This window comes from Propithecus coquereli, unplaced genomic scaffold (assembly GCF_000956105.1).
Source record: "Propithecus coquereli isolate 6110/MARCELLA unplaced genomic scaffold, Pcoq_1.0 Scaffold1, whole genome shotgun sequence".
Classification (NCBI taxonomy): domain Eukaryota; kingdom Metazoa; phylum Chordata; class Mammalia; order Primates; family Indriidae; genus Propithecus; species Propithecus coquereli.
In genome coordinates, this window is record NW_012133857.1 from 12,177,508 (window position 1) to 12,191,817 (window position 14,310).

Genomic DNA, 14,310 nt, shown 5'->3' on the forward strand with positions numbered 1-14,310 from the left:
AAAAAAAAAAAAAAAAAAAGATTCAGATAATAATAGCTAACAGTTAGTTCTTTCAGAATCTTGGCATTTAGGTCTGCGTCGTTCCCCTGACTATGGCTCACTTTAAAGATTGTTTGAATGCTTCCAGTTTTAAAAGAAATAGACTATTTTTTAGGGCAGTTCTAGGTTTACAGAAAGAGTGGAAAATACAGAGATTTCTTGTAATCATCCTCCCCACACACGCAGAGTCTCTCCCAGTGTCAACATCCTTCAACAGAGGGGTACATTTGTTACAGTCAATGAACCTTCATTGACACATCATTATCACCAAAAATCTGCAGTTTACATCAGGGTTCACTCTTGGTATTGTACATTCTATGGTTGTAACAAAAGTATTATGACATGTATTCACCATTATAGTATCATAGTTTCACTGCCTTAAAAAAAACCTCTGTGCTCCACCTGTTCCTCCCTTCCTCCTCCCCTCTAACCCCTCTAAATTTGGCAGCCATTGATTTTTGGTTTTTTTTTTCACTGAAACAGGGTCTTGCTCTGTCACCCGGGCTGGAGTCCAGTGGCCTGATCATAGAGCAATGTAACTTCAGACTCTGGAGCTCAAGTGTTCCTCCTGCCTCAGCCTCCCAAGTAGCTGGGACTACACACTCGTGCCACCACACCTGGCTAATTTCTTTGATATTTTGTAGAGATGGGGTCTCACTGTGTTGCCCAAGCTGGTCTTGAACTCCTGGCCTCAAGTGATTCTCTTCCCTTGACCTCGCAAAGTGCTGGGATCATAGGTGCAAGCCACTGCACCTGGCCTTCCATTTGTATATCTTCTTTGGTGAGGTATCTGTCCAGATCTTTTGCTCATTTTTTAATCAGGTTGTTTTCTTACTGTTACATTTTAAGGGTTCTTTGTGTGTTTTGGATACCAGTCTTTCATGAGATAAGACTTTTGCAGGATTTTTATCCTGGTCTGTAGTTTGTCTGCTCATTTTCTTGACAATGTCTTTCTCAGAGCAGAAGTTATTAATTTTTTTTTTTTTGAGACAGAGTCTCACTCGTTTTGCCCGGGCTAGAATGCCGTGGCGTCAGCCCAGCTCACAGCAACCTCAAACTCCTGGGCTCAAGCAATCCTTCTGCCTCAGCCTCCCGAGTAGCTGGGACTACAGGCATGCGCCACCATGCCTGGCTAATTTTTTCTATATATTTTTAGTTGTCCGATTAATTTCTTTCTATTTTTAGTAGAGACGGGGTCTCACTCTTGTTCAGGCTGGTCTCAAACTCCTGACCTTGAGCGATCCTCCCGCCTCGGCCTCTCAGAGTGCTAGGATTATAGGCGTGAGCCACCGCGCCCGGCCTTTACCTAGGTTTGTGTTGGAACAGTATTTGATGTCTGATGGTCTTTATTCCACCATATGTGTGGGAAATCATGTTTTCTGATGCCACAATGATAATATATAATCTGATAAATATGAATGTTCTTGTGAGATTGAGGAGACAAAATTTAGAAGTTGATCTTTTTTCTAAAATCTAGGCTATATGATCATTATAATGAACTCAGTATATAGCATGTTGAGTTGTCAGTAAGCAGAGTAGGCAATTGCTTATATGAGAGGCGTGGGAAGGCACTTTTGTCCAAAGCACTCCTTCCTTCCTCATGCAGCTTCTGTACTGCCCAAATTCCACAGCTGATTTTGGATTCCAATATCTCATGGTCTGGGCAGAACTAGTCTTCTTGGGAGAGGTAATATAATAGATTAAGTCATTCATTGGGCCAGGCAATGAAAGATGGGTTTATTGGTTCTTTCCTAAAAGCAGATTATTAATAGGGTGGCAAGAGAAAAGGGCAAAAGAGCAGAAGATGGAAGGCAAATTTACTGTTTCACAGGTGACTTTGGTCTTTCCCTGGTATTAAGATGGATGGGAATTTATATGCAATTTAACAGCAGAAAATACCTGTTTCTGGCACATAGGTAATGGAAAGTTTCACCAACTGGATGTGAATGTAACTGCTGAAATGTCCTTATCTATATATAATAATCACTAGTAATCTGAAAAAATTTTACTATGTTAATTTTCTTAATTAATATTTTTCTGTTCTTTCAAATAGGGATAATAAGAAATGAATTTTAATGTCTGGAATATCAAAGAGATGCTCGGTATTCCCTCAGGCTCTGGGTAAGTCTTCCAGTTGTATTCTCTGATACTTAAGAGGATCTTATGGTTTCATTGATTTCTTAGAAAGAAGACCCCTTCTTACAAGAATGGAGGTACCCCATAAAGCCTCTTCTCCTTGTCTCCCTCTCCTCTGTCATTGATGCACCTTCCCGTACTTGTTTTTTTTTTCCTTTTGCCCATTTTCTGATTATAAAAATGGTATTATTCCAATTCTGTGTATTAACTGAGTAATGACTCTGTATCCAGCACTGGGCCTGTGAGAGTCAGACATGGTCTCACATCTGGACACTCACCTCAGTTGGGGTGACTGCTATTGAAATAGCAAGGAGTTCTTACAGCACAGGTATAAAAAAAAAAAGGAAGAAAGGAAATAGCAAGCAGCAAAATCAAGACAATGTTAAGATGTGTGTTCAATTGTGTAGTGTTATTTGTATGTATTGTGGAGATAAGAGCCACTCCAGCTGTTGACAAGGCTCATGGAAATATTGCCCCCTCTACTACTCCACCCAGGTACTTACATTGGTGTCTACCATCCTGTAATAAGCCTGCCATTGGTAATTTGGTGGGTATGCCCTAGAAGTAGTGTATATTTAAGGGATTTCTAATTGCTTTTGGTATACTCTTATCATTGGATAGTTTCTTTCCTCCCTAACACTTTTCTGAAGAGAGTTATTTTTTTTTTTTTTTTGAGACAGAGTCTCACTCTGTTGCCCGGAGTAGAGTGCCATGGCGTCAGCCTAGCTCACAGCAACCTCAAACTCCTGGGCTCAAGCAATCCTACTGCCTCAGCCTCCTGAGTAGCTGGGACTATAGACATGTGCCACCATGCCCGGCTAATTTTTTCTATATAGATTTTTAGTTGTCCAAATAATTTCTTTCTATTTTTAGTAGAGACGGGGTCTCGCTCTTGCTCAGGCTGGTCTCGAACTCCTGACCTTGAGCGATCCACCCGCCTCGGCCTCCCAGAGTTCTAGGATTACAGGCGTGAGCCACCGTGCCCGGCCTGAAGAGAGTTATTAATTGATCAAAAACCTAGGGCACTGTTTTTTTTCTCAAAAAGAAAAAAAAAGCTTACAGTCGAGGTAAAGTAGAGAAAATCTATCTTTAATTCTAGATCATAGATTTAAGATATAAATGCTACATGATTTCAGTAGGCTTACAGAGCTGTTTTGTGTTTTTCTTCCAGCCCAGCTAATTATTCTCTTTGGCCCAAGAGGGCCAGTCACAGAGACCTATTTTGAGCAATGATTATGTAAACCATATTACAATATTTGTGTGTAGTCCATTATCTTAGCTGTCTCAGGAAATGGTTCTGTGAGTAAAAATAATTGCCCCTTGCTATCGTGAACTATTAGAGTTTCTTTTTGTTTTATTAATAATATATTTGAAAGCTGGGCACAGTGGCACACACCTGTAGACCCTGCTATATTTAGAAGGCTGAGGCAGGAGGATTTCTTGAGGCCAGGAGTTTGAGGCCAGCCTGAGCAACATTTCGAGACCTTGTCTCTAAAAAAAAAATAATAATAATAACAATAATAATATGTTTGGTTATATCAACATATAAACAAATAGTTTGTATTAATAATATTAAAGTTCCTTTGGCTTAGAATATGTACTTATATGTTATCTAATAACTTTAAATTTAACATTTGGAAAAGGAATGATTTGTGTGTATATGTGTATGTATTTTAATGAAAAGCATGTTTTCTCAGGTTATACAACAGCATTAGGTAACACAAATTGCTATAGAGATGTCTTTCAAAATAAAAACTTGAAGACTGTCTTGTCTGTCTACTTATGTTATTTCTGTAGTAGGCTCAGTGCACTATGTTCAAGTGTGATTGTATCATTATCATTACTGCTATAACCATCCACTTCATATTTGAGGTTTCAAGACTGGCATAGATGTCCATGGGAAGCAAGGTGGAAGTTCACAGTTGGAACTATTTAAAGCAAGAAAGGACAAGTCGCTAAACGGGTGAAGGGAACAATATCTTATTTCAAAAACATTTTTTAATGGATCCTCATGCACAGATCTGAGTTGATCATATTTTTCAGTCTGAATGAAGCCTGTATTTGTCTGCCATAACAGAATACCATAGACTAAATGGAGGCTGGAAGCCCAGGATTAGGGTGCTAGCATGGTTGGCTTCCTGACTTGCAGTCACCCCCTTCTTGCTGTGTCTTCACATAATGGGGATGAGGTAGGTAGGTGGCACGTGGCACACAAGAGCACGCACTACCTGTCTGGTATCTCTTCTTATAAGGACATTAATTCTATCATGAGTTCCCCACCATCATGACCTCATCTAACCCTAAATACCTCCTAAAGGGGCCATCTCCAAATACCATCTTCAATGTATGAATTTTGGGCGTGGGGGACATAAACATTCAGTCCATAACAAGACGTATCTTGTTTTATTATGGCTCCTTTTCTCCCTACAGTCCTGTTCCTTTCCTTCCCTGTAGGCATGAGGAGTTAATATGTGTCCTTCCAATTTACCTTCTATAGAGACAGGGTCTCAGTTTTGCTCAGGCTGGTCTCAAACTCCTGAGCTCAAGTGATACTCCCGCCTCGGCCTGCCAGAATGCTAGGATTACAGGCATGAGCCACTGCACCTGGCCAGAATCATTTTTTTTTTTTTTTTTTTTTGAGACAGAGTCTCACTGTGTTGCCTGGGCTAGAGTGCTGTGGCGTCATCCTAGCTCACAGCAACCTCAAACTCCTGGGCTCAAGCGATCCTTCTGCCTCAGCCTCCCGAGTAGCTGGGACTACAGGCATGCGCCACCATGCCCGGCTAATTTTTTCTATATATATTTTTTTTTAGTTGTCCAGATAATTTCTTCCTATTTTTAGTAGAGACGGGGTCTTGCTCTTGCTCAGGCTGGTCTTGAACTCCTGAGCTCAAACAATCCGCCCACCTTGGCCTCCCAGAGTGCTAGGATTACAGATGTGAGCCACTGCGCCCGGCCCAGAATCATTTTTTAAAAAGATAATATTCTTGTCGGCCATGGTGGCTCAAGCCTATAATCCCAGCTACTCGAGAGGCTGATGTAGGAGGATTGTTTGAGGCCAGGAGTTTGAGACAGCCTGGGCAACATAGCAAGACCCCATCTCTAAGAAAATTTTTTAAAAATTAGCTGGACATAGTGGCATACAACTGTAGTCCCAGCTATTTGGGAGGCTGAGACAGGAGGATCCCTTGAGTCCAGAAGTTCAAGGCTGCAGTGAGTTATGATCACACCACTGAACTTCAGCCTGGGCAATAGAGTGAGACCCTATCTCTTAAATTAAAAAAAAATAAAATAAAGAAAGGCTGGGCCTGTGGCTCACACTTGTAATCTTAGCACTCTGGGAGGCTGAGGTGGGAGGATTACTTGAGTTTGGGAGTTCCAGACCAGCCTGAGCAAGATTGAGACCCTGTCTCTAGTAAAAATAGAAATATCAGCTGGTCAGTGTGGCATGTGCCTGTAGTCCCAGTTACTCAGGAGGCTGAGGCAGGAGGATGGCTTGAACCCAGGAGTTTGAGGTTGCCGTGAGTTATCATGACGCCACTGCACTCTAGCTCAGGTGACAAGAGCGAGACTCTGTCAAAAAGGAAAAAAAAAGATAATATTCTTTTCCTAGGAAAAGTGTTCTGGAATAAGAAAAAAAGAAAATATTCTCTTAATCCCTAAAATTTTATGAACTTTGATCTCCAAGATGGTGTTATAGTCCAGAATGCTATTATATAAGAAATAATGGTATCAGTCCTTTCTATCTGAATTTCTGTCTGGTTGTTCCCAAGTTATTGTAATCAAAATGTGTAGAATTCAGAATTTCCTTGTGTTTCTTTGTAGGTAGTAATGACAGTGTGCATGAGACTTGAAAAGAACAAGCTAGCACTCTGCTCAAAATATTCTGAAATAATTCTGAAAATATTTCTAAACTATGATTTCACTTTCTCAGGATATTTGTCCACTCAATATACTTTACTTGCTTAATTTCAGGACCACTAAGTCATCTAACTGGATTAATAATCAGACTGATTATTCTAGTCTCAGTGATTCCCAATTCCTTTTTGGATCTCAGTTCTGTCCAGAAAATTCAGAGACCCTGTTAGCACCCTTGGACTTTGGTGCCCACCTGAGACATCCAAAACAGTCACAACAGAATTCTCTGGATGTGAGTCTGATTTTCAGAATTTCTCTGCACATATTTCACAGTCATTATGGAGATAAACTATAAAGAATACTTATTCTGTTGGAATATATTTTAGAATTGTACATCTTTAAGAATTGCTTTCCTAAATGGATTTGTGCTTGATTGGTGACTCATTTGACTTGGTAGTCTAAAATGGAAAAAATATTTATATTTGCAGTTTCTTCTATTACCAAAGCAACGTGGAATAGTGTCAGTCGCTTGACCATTCCTAGAGAGAGGCAAATATTGCATGACATTTCCTAAGACTAGTCAATACTATTGTTTGTGAGAATTTCATAAGAAAAAGGTATTTTTATAAAATAGGAATAAAGTAACATAAATTTTATTTTAGTTGGATATTTTTTCCTAAGAAACTTCATGTACTTTGTGGACTTTAGTCAGCTATATTATATTATGTCCTTGAAGAAGGAGGAAATGAGGATTCTGAGGCCCAAGTTAATGAATAAGGGCCAGAATGAAGAACACAGTCTCTTGCAATAATCTTTGATATTTTTAAACCGACCAGTCTTTTCTTGTGAGTCAGAAATATTTTCATTTTTCTTGGGGTGTAGAACTAGGTTGAATTTTATATACAGACTTACCTGCATCAAAAAGGGACTTAATGAAAAAGAATATGTCAGTACTTTAAGTTAGTAGAATATGCTCTAAGTATTTCAGTACGACAATTGGTGTCTAGTGGTGTGAAGGAATAAATGAATTCCCCGAATGTTTCACAGTAAATTTTGCCTAAGAATGCAGAAAATGACTTACCATGTGCCAGCATGCCCACTGTTCGGTCCATGTCAAATTTACCAACATGTCTTTAGTTCACTAGCAGCTGAGCAACAGCAATTTGTGTTAAACTTATTAATATGAAAATTTTAACACATCACCTCAGAGATAGCATAAATAATTCTCTCTTGTTGCCTTTAAATTTATGCAATTGATTATAAGCCATTTTAGCTGACATTTTAGATATCTTTAAGCTGATATTTTAAATATAATTTTCTGTTGTATACAGAAATAAAAAGGAAATACTGGCCAGGCATAGTGGCTCACGCCTGTAATTCTAGCACTCTGGGAAGCTGAGGTGGGAAGATTGCTTGAAGCCAGGAATTTGAGACCAGCCTGAGCAAGAGCGAGACCCTCTCTCTACAAAAAATAGAAAAAGTAGCCGGGCACAGTGGTGTGTGCCTATAGTCTCAGCTACTTTGGAGATTGAGGCAGGAGGATCACTTGAGCCCAGGAGTTTGAGGCTGCAGTGAGCTATGACAACGCTACTGCACTCTAGCCTGGGTGACAGAAAAAAACTGTCTCAAAAAAAAAAAAAAAGAAAAAGAAATAAAAAGGAAATACTATATGCTATGTTGTTTTCTAGCAATATGGTTTGCACTTAAATGTGACTGCATTATACAGAAAATAGTGAAAGCTATAAATATTTTTATGTGTGAAATACTATATCGGTATTTTTTTTTCATTTAACAGAGTGAACCTAGCATTTTCACAAAGTACCAGGCAAAACCCCAGCTGTTTGGAGGAGATACAAAGGATGGAGGCTTATTTCCTCCTCCTTTGTCAATTGGAAAATCAAAAGGCCTCTTGGAAGAGTTTGAAGAGAAAAAGAAAAGGGCAAAAGACAAATGTGACAGGTATGCAAACCTTTCAAGTGGATGAGATGGCACGTCTTTTCTGAACAAAACAGGAAACAGCATGTTGATAAATAATTCAATTTCTGCATGATAGCATTGATTTGTTATGGGAATTGGCTTCTGAGATTATGGAGGCCAAGAAGTTCCAGTCTGCATCTGCAAGCTAGGGAACCAGGAATGACGGTGGTGTAATTCAGTCTGAGTCCAAAGGCCTGAGAACCAGGAGCTATGGTGTCCAAGGGCAGGAGAAGATAGATGTCCCAGCTTAAGAAGAGAAAGTGAATTTGCCCTTCCTTTGCCTTTTTATGCTATTTTGGCCCTCCACAGATTGGGTGATGCCCACCCACATCCATGATGGCAGTCTTCTTTACTTAGTCTTCTAATTCAAATGCTAATCTCTTATGGAAACACACTTACAAACACACCCAGAAATAATGTTTTATCCGTTATCTGGGCATCTCTTATCCCCATCAAGTCGACACATAAATTAACCATTGCATAGAACTCTTGCCTTTGTAGTTCATCTAATAATTACTCTTTGTCTTGTCAATTTGATTTGTGGTAGATTTGAATATACTGCTACAATTTTGGTTTCTCTGAAAAATAATGTTATATTTATTTTGCCTAAAATTCTGCCCTCCAGTTTTCTTTTTAGATCATCAGGATTAGGAAATTAGATAACATTATTTATTTTAGGGTCAAGACTATAATGCATGAATTCTTAAGTCTTAGTTCAGGCTGATTTTCTCACTTTGAAATGTTGGTATTTCAAAAAATATACCCCAAATTTTATACATGTTCTTAGTTGTTGGTGTTATATATATATATTTTTAGAAAATATGTGAGATAAATTAGGACTGTTATATTATTATTATTATTAATACTATTTTTTAAAACAGGGTCTTGATTTCTTGCCAGAGCTAGAATGCTGTGGTGTCATCATAGCTCACTGGAACCTCAAATTCCTGGGCTCAAATGATCCTCCTGCTTAGCCTCCCAAGTAGCTGAGGCTACAGGTGTGCACCACCACACCCAGCTAACTTTTAAATTTTTTGGAGAGACAGGGTCTCGTTATGTTGCCCAAGCTTGTCTTGAACTCCTAGCCTCAGGTGATCCTCCTGCCCTGGCCTCTGATTATGGGCATGAGCCACCACCCTTGGCCCTGTTATGTAATATTAATTTTTTAAAAGGAAGTTGGAGTCACAGGAAAATTAATTTGTGTATTACTTGGTAGTAAGTTATTATCAAGGCAACATCTTTATGTATCATAGAAATCATAACACCCAAGCAGAAATATTTCACTTTATTATTTCTGTGACAGTGAAAATCTATTGCTACTTACCACTAGTACATTCATGTTGAAAGAGACAGAATTTCTTAAAGAACTCCTAAATTAGGTAATCTTGTCTCTTGTATACTTATCTTCTTTTAGAGAGAAAAGCAAAATGCTCTATTTGAAGTTTTTAATGCTGTTGATTTATAAACATTGCCCAAACTTTGACAAACTTTTCCCCTAGGAATTCAGGATCTAAAACGCTACCATTTTTTTAGAGGCCCTTTAGGTCTGAAGTAGGAGACTGCAGATGAGCAAGCTATCTCTACCTCCTTAGTGCTTCAGACAGAGCAGTCTTAATTTTTTTGGATTTTGGATTATATTTTGTTTGAATAAGGTTTTTGCAGCTAAAAAAAAAACCTTCCTTTTAAACATTGCTTTAAAGTTCCTCTCAATATTTCCTTGTAGCAGGTAGATTGGGGAAGGAAACCAGAATTCAAAGTATGAATGATCGGACTAAGTTTCCTGGTGTTTTTTTTTTTTAATTAAAATTTAAAACTTTGCTCTGATAAGACACTTCTAAGAGAATGAAAAGACAAGCTATAAACTCAGAGAAAATACTTGTAAACCACATTTTCAAAAAAGGACTTTTGAGGCCAGTTGTGGTGGCTCATGTCTATAATCCCACCACTTTGAGGAGCTGTGATGGAAGGATCGCTGAAGCCAGGAGTTTGAGACCAGCCTGGGCAACATAGGGAGACCCTGTCTCTACAAAAAAATTAGCCGGGCGCGGTGGCTCACGCCTGTAATCCTAGCACTCTGGGAGGCCGAGGCGGGCCGATTGTTTGAACTCAGGAGTTCGAGACCAGCCTGAACAAGAGCGAGACCCCGTCTCTACTAAAAATAGAAAGAAATTAATTGGGCAACTAAAAATATATAGAAAAATTAGCCGGGCATGGTGGCGCATGCTTGTAGTCCCAGCTACTCGGGAGACTGAGGCAGCAGGATCACTTGAGCCCAGGAGTTTGAGGTTGCTGTGAGCTAGGCTGATGCCACGGCACTCACTCTAGCCTGGGCAAAAGAGTGAGACTTTGTCTCAAAAAAAAAAAAAAAATTAAAAAATTAGCTGGATGTGGTGGTGTGCCCTTGTAGTCCCAGCTATTTGGGAGGTTGAAGCAGGAGGATTGCTTGAGCCCAGGAGTTCAAGGTTGCAGTGAGCTATAATCATGCCACTGCAGTGTAGCCTGGGCAATAGAAAGAGACCCTGTCTCAAAAACAAAAAAACAAAAAAGGACTTGTATCAAGAATATACAGAGAACTCTTTAGACTTAATATGAAAACAAGCAAAATATTAAAAAATAATAATAAATAAATAAATATTTAAAAAAGAAAATAAGCAACTTGATAAAAAATGGGAAAAGATTTGAATTGACATTTTATCAAAGAAAATGTAAAGATGGCAGATAAACTCATGAATAGATACTCAACATCATTAGCCATTATGGAGATACAAACTAAAATCACAATGAGATATTACTGAGCATCTATTAGAATGGCTAAAGTTAAAACAAACAAAACCTAACAATACCAAGTACTGGGCAAGGATATAGAGCAACTGGAACTCTTGCTGGTGGCAATGCAATATGATACAACCACTCTGGAAAAGTTTTACAGTTTCTTATAAAATTAAGCATAACTTACTATACATTTCAGCAGTTCTACTCCTAGGTATTTACCCTAGATAAATGAAAACTTACATTTACACAAAAGTCTATACACTAATGTTTATAGCAGCTTTGTTCATAATCACCAAAAAGTGTATACAACTCATATGTCTTTCAACGTATGAATGGATAAACAAACTATAGTATGCCCATACAATGGAACACTACTTAGCAATAAAAAGGAATAAACTATTGATAAACATAACAACATGGATGAATCTCAAAGGCATTATGCTGAGTGATAGAAATCAATCCCAAAGATTACATACTGTATGATTCTACTTATATGGTCTTCTGATAAAGGCAAAACTGTAGGGATGGGGAATAGATCAGTGGTTAACAAGGATTAGGGATATGGGCTAGGCTTTACCACCAAGGAACAACATGAAGGATTTTTTTGGGGGTGATGGAATTATTCTGTATCCTGATTGTGGTATGATGGTTACATGAATCCTAAATATGTGTTAAAACTCATAAAACACACACACACACACACACATACATATTAATTTCATGTTACTTTTAAAATTTCAAAAGGTAAAATATTTTTAAAAGGATATTGGGTGGCTCATTTTATTAGTTAAAATTAGGTTTAACTGCTTATAACATACATACATTCATACTCATAATAACAGAGGCTTTAAAAAGCTTTATTTTTCTTTAATGCAAATTTATCCTTAAGTGTGTGGTCTAGGGCTAGAATGGTAGCTTCATGGTCCTCAAGGACCTGGATTCTCCCAGCACTCTAGTCTTTCATCCTTAAAGTGTGGCTCCTGTCCTCATGGTGCTTGATGGCTGTGGGAGCTCCAGCTGTTACATCAGGGTTCCAGACAGCTGATGGATGGAAGGAGGAAGAAGGGTATCTTCCCTTCCCTTTAGAAATCTTGGAATTTGCATGCAGCACTTCTGCTATATCTCTTACTGGCTAAAATTTACTCACATGGATATACCTAGCTGCAGAGGGGTCTGGGAATGTCATTTATCTGGGTAACGATGTGTCCGGGGGTGGGGAAAATCAGGATTCTGATTTCCAAGGAAGAAAATTAGACCACTGGAAGTCTCTGCCAGGCTCATACAATTGCCAAGGGCTGGCTGCCTGCCATGGACAACTCCCCAATCAAGTCTCAGAATTAGTCCTGTGTACACTATACCCAGAGTACACTATACCCTTCCCTGTACCACAGCTAGTGTAGTCCTGGACACTGCTACCAGTCCCCTAGAGCTCTATTATTTTCTTCTTGGAGGCCTCTCTGCTGACTCTAATCTGAACTTGGTTCTCTCTAGGTCTGCAGTACAGCTGTTATCTTGAATCCTCCCTTCACCCATCCTGGGTATTCCTACCTCCTCTGCTACTTTGATCTTACATCCTCTTCCTTCTTGGTTACTCCTTGGATTTGGTGGAGTGAGAAAAAAAATACTCCAGAAATTTTGTGAGAACAAGTATGTGGCACCTAAATAATTTTTGAGAGCTCGCATATCTGATTTTTTATTTTCCCCTCACATTTTTTTTTTTTTTTTGAGACACAGTCTCTCACTCTTTTTGCCTGGGCTAGAGTGAGTGCCATGGCGTCAGCCTAACTCACAGCAACCTCAAACTCCTGGGCTCAAGCAATCCTGCTGCCTCAGCCTCCCGAGTAGCTGGGACTACAGGCATGCGCCACCATGCCCGGCTAATTTTTTGTATATACTTTTAGTTGGCCAATTAATTTCTTTCTAATTTTAGTAGAGGCGGGGTCTCGCTCTTGCTCAGGCTGGTCTCGAACTCCTGAGCTCAAACAATCCGCCTGCCTCGGCCTCCCAGAGAGCTAGGATTACAGGCGTGAGCCACTGTGCCCGGCCTTCCCCTCACATTTGATTGCAAATTAGGCTGGATGTAGAATTCTAAATTAGAAATTATTTTCCCTCAAAATTTCTAAGGCATTGTTCCATTGTCTTATCACTTCCTATGTTGCTTTTAAGAGGTCTGATGCCATTCTGATTCCTGAACCCGTATATATTACTTGAGCACTTCTTCCTGGAAATTTTTAGGATCTTCTAATTATCTGTAGAGTTTTGAAAGTTTGCAGTAACATGCTTTGATGTGGCATGTTATATTGTCTGGGCATTGGATTGTTCCTTTCAATCTATAAACTTGTTTCCTTCAGCTCTGGAACATTTTCTTGTATCTCTTTCTATTTTCACTCCTCTCTTATTCTGGATCTCCAATTTTGAGGATGTTCTGGATCTCCTGGATTGATCCTCTAATTTTTTTAACATTTCATTTACTTTCCATCTCTTTTGTTTTTTTTTCTATTTTCTATCATATTTGCTTAACTGTATCTTCTAATTATTGTACTTAATTTTAAAATTTCTGCTATTTTAAATTTCTAGGTACTCTTTCTTGTTCTCTACTTTTATAATGTAATAATATTCTGTTCTTAACATCCTTAATTTATTAACTGTTTTCATTTTTAATATTTTTATTATTTTCAAGTAATGTTCTAATCTCTTTCACATAAAGTATATGGTTTATAGATTCCTAAAAACTCTCTTTATAAAGTTGGTCTGGTGGAGCATCCAAAAGACTTGGTATGAAGAGTTGTCTTTTTGGGTTTCAAAGTTTGATATTTCCATTTGTATTTTGTAGATTAAAGCAACAAAATCTGTACAGTTTTGTTAATGACAGTCCTGTCTGAGTCTTCTTTAAGAGTAAGAAATTGGGCAGGTGTGGTGGCTCATGCCTGTAATCCCAGCATTTTGGGAGGCCGGGGTGGGAGGATTGCTTGAGCTCAGGAGTTCAAGACCAGCCTGGACAACGTAGCGAAACCTGATCTCTACGAAAAACTTTTTAAAAAATGAGCCGGTTGTGGTGGCGTGCACCTGTAGTTCCAGCTACTCGAGAAGCTGAGGTAGAAGGATTACCTGAGCCCAGACATTTGAAGTTACAATGAGCTGTGATGGTGCCACTGGATGCCAGCTGGGTAACATATTTTTTCCCAAAATTGTTTTTATACTAACCTCATTTTTATAGTCAAAATGATGATAAGACTAAGATGTGTTCAGGAATTTTGGACTACCAGAAAGAAGCTGCTACTACCTTCTGAAACCAGTTTACTATAAACAGGAAAGGTGGTCTTTTCTACTCTGGCTAACCACTTAAGCTGCTAAAATTTAACCTTATTTAAGATACATAAAAAGTGGATTTTAAAAAGAAAAAAAGTGATTCTCCTTGGAATCAAGGTTATAAAAAATAACCTTTTTTCTGACTGGGCGCTAAGGTTTCTCAGGTTCAAGTCTCCAACTCTGATCAAGCAGTGTTTTGATGCTCACCTAGGTGAAAAC

The 14,310-nt window shown here is 38.7% G+C and overlaps 1 protein-coding gene across 1 annotated transcript in view; it reads left to right on the top strand.

The window, feature by feature from the left end:
* CCDC36 (coiled-coil domain containing 36) overlaps positions 1-14,310 on the top strand; it is a 41,435-nt gene that overhangs the window by 16,988 nt on the left and 10,137 nt on the right. The window contains exons 2-4 of the mRNA XM_012651722.1: positions 2,093-2,160; positions 6,151-6,325; positions 7,829-7,992. Coding sequence (XP_012507176.1) covers positions 2,105-2,160; positions 6,151-6,325; positions 7,829-7,992 — 395 coding nt within the window. The 5' untranslated portion in view covers positions 2,093-2,104. The remainder of the gene's footprint in view (positions 1-2,092; positions 2,161-6,150; positions 6,326-7,828; positions 7,993-14,310) is intronic.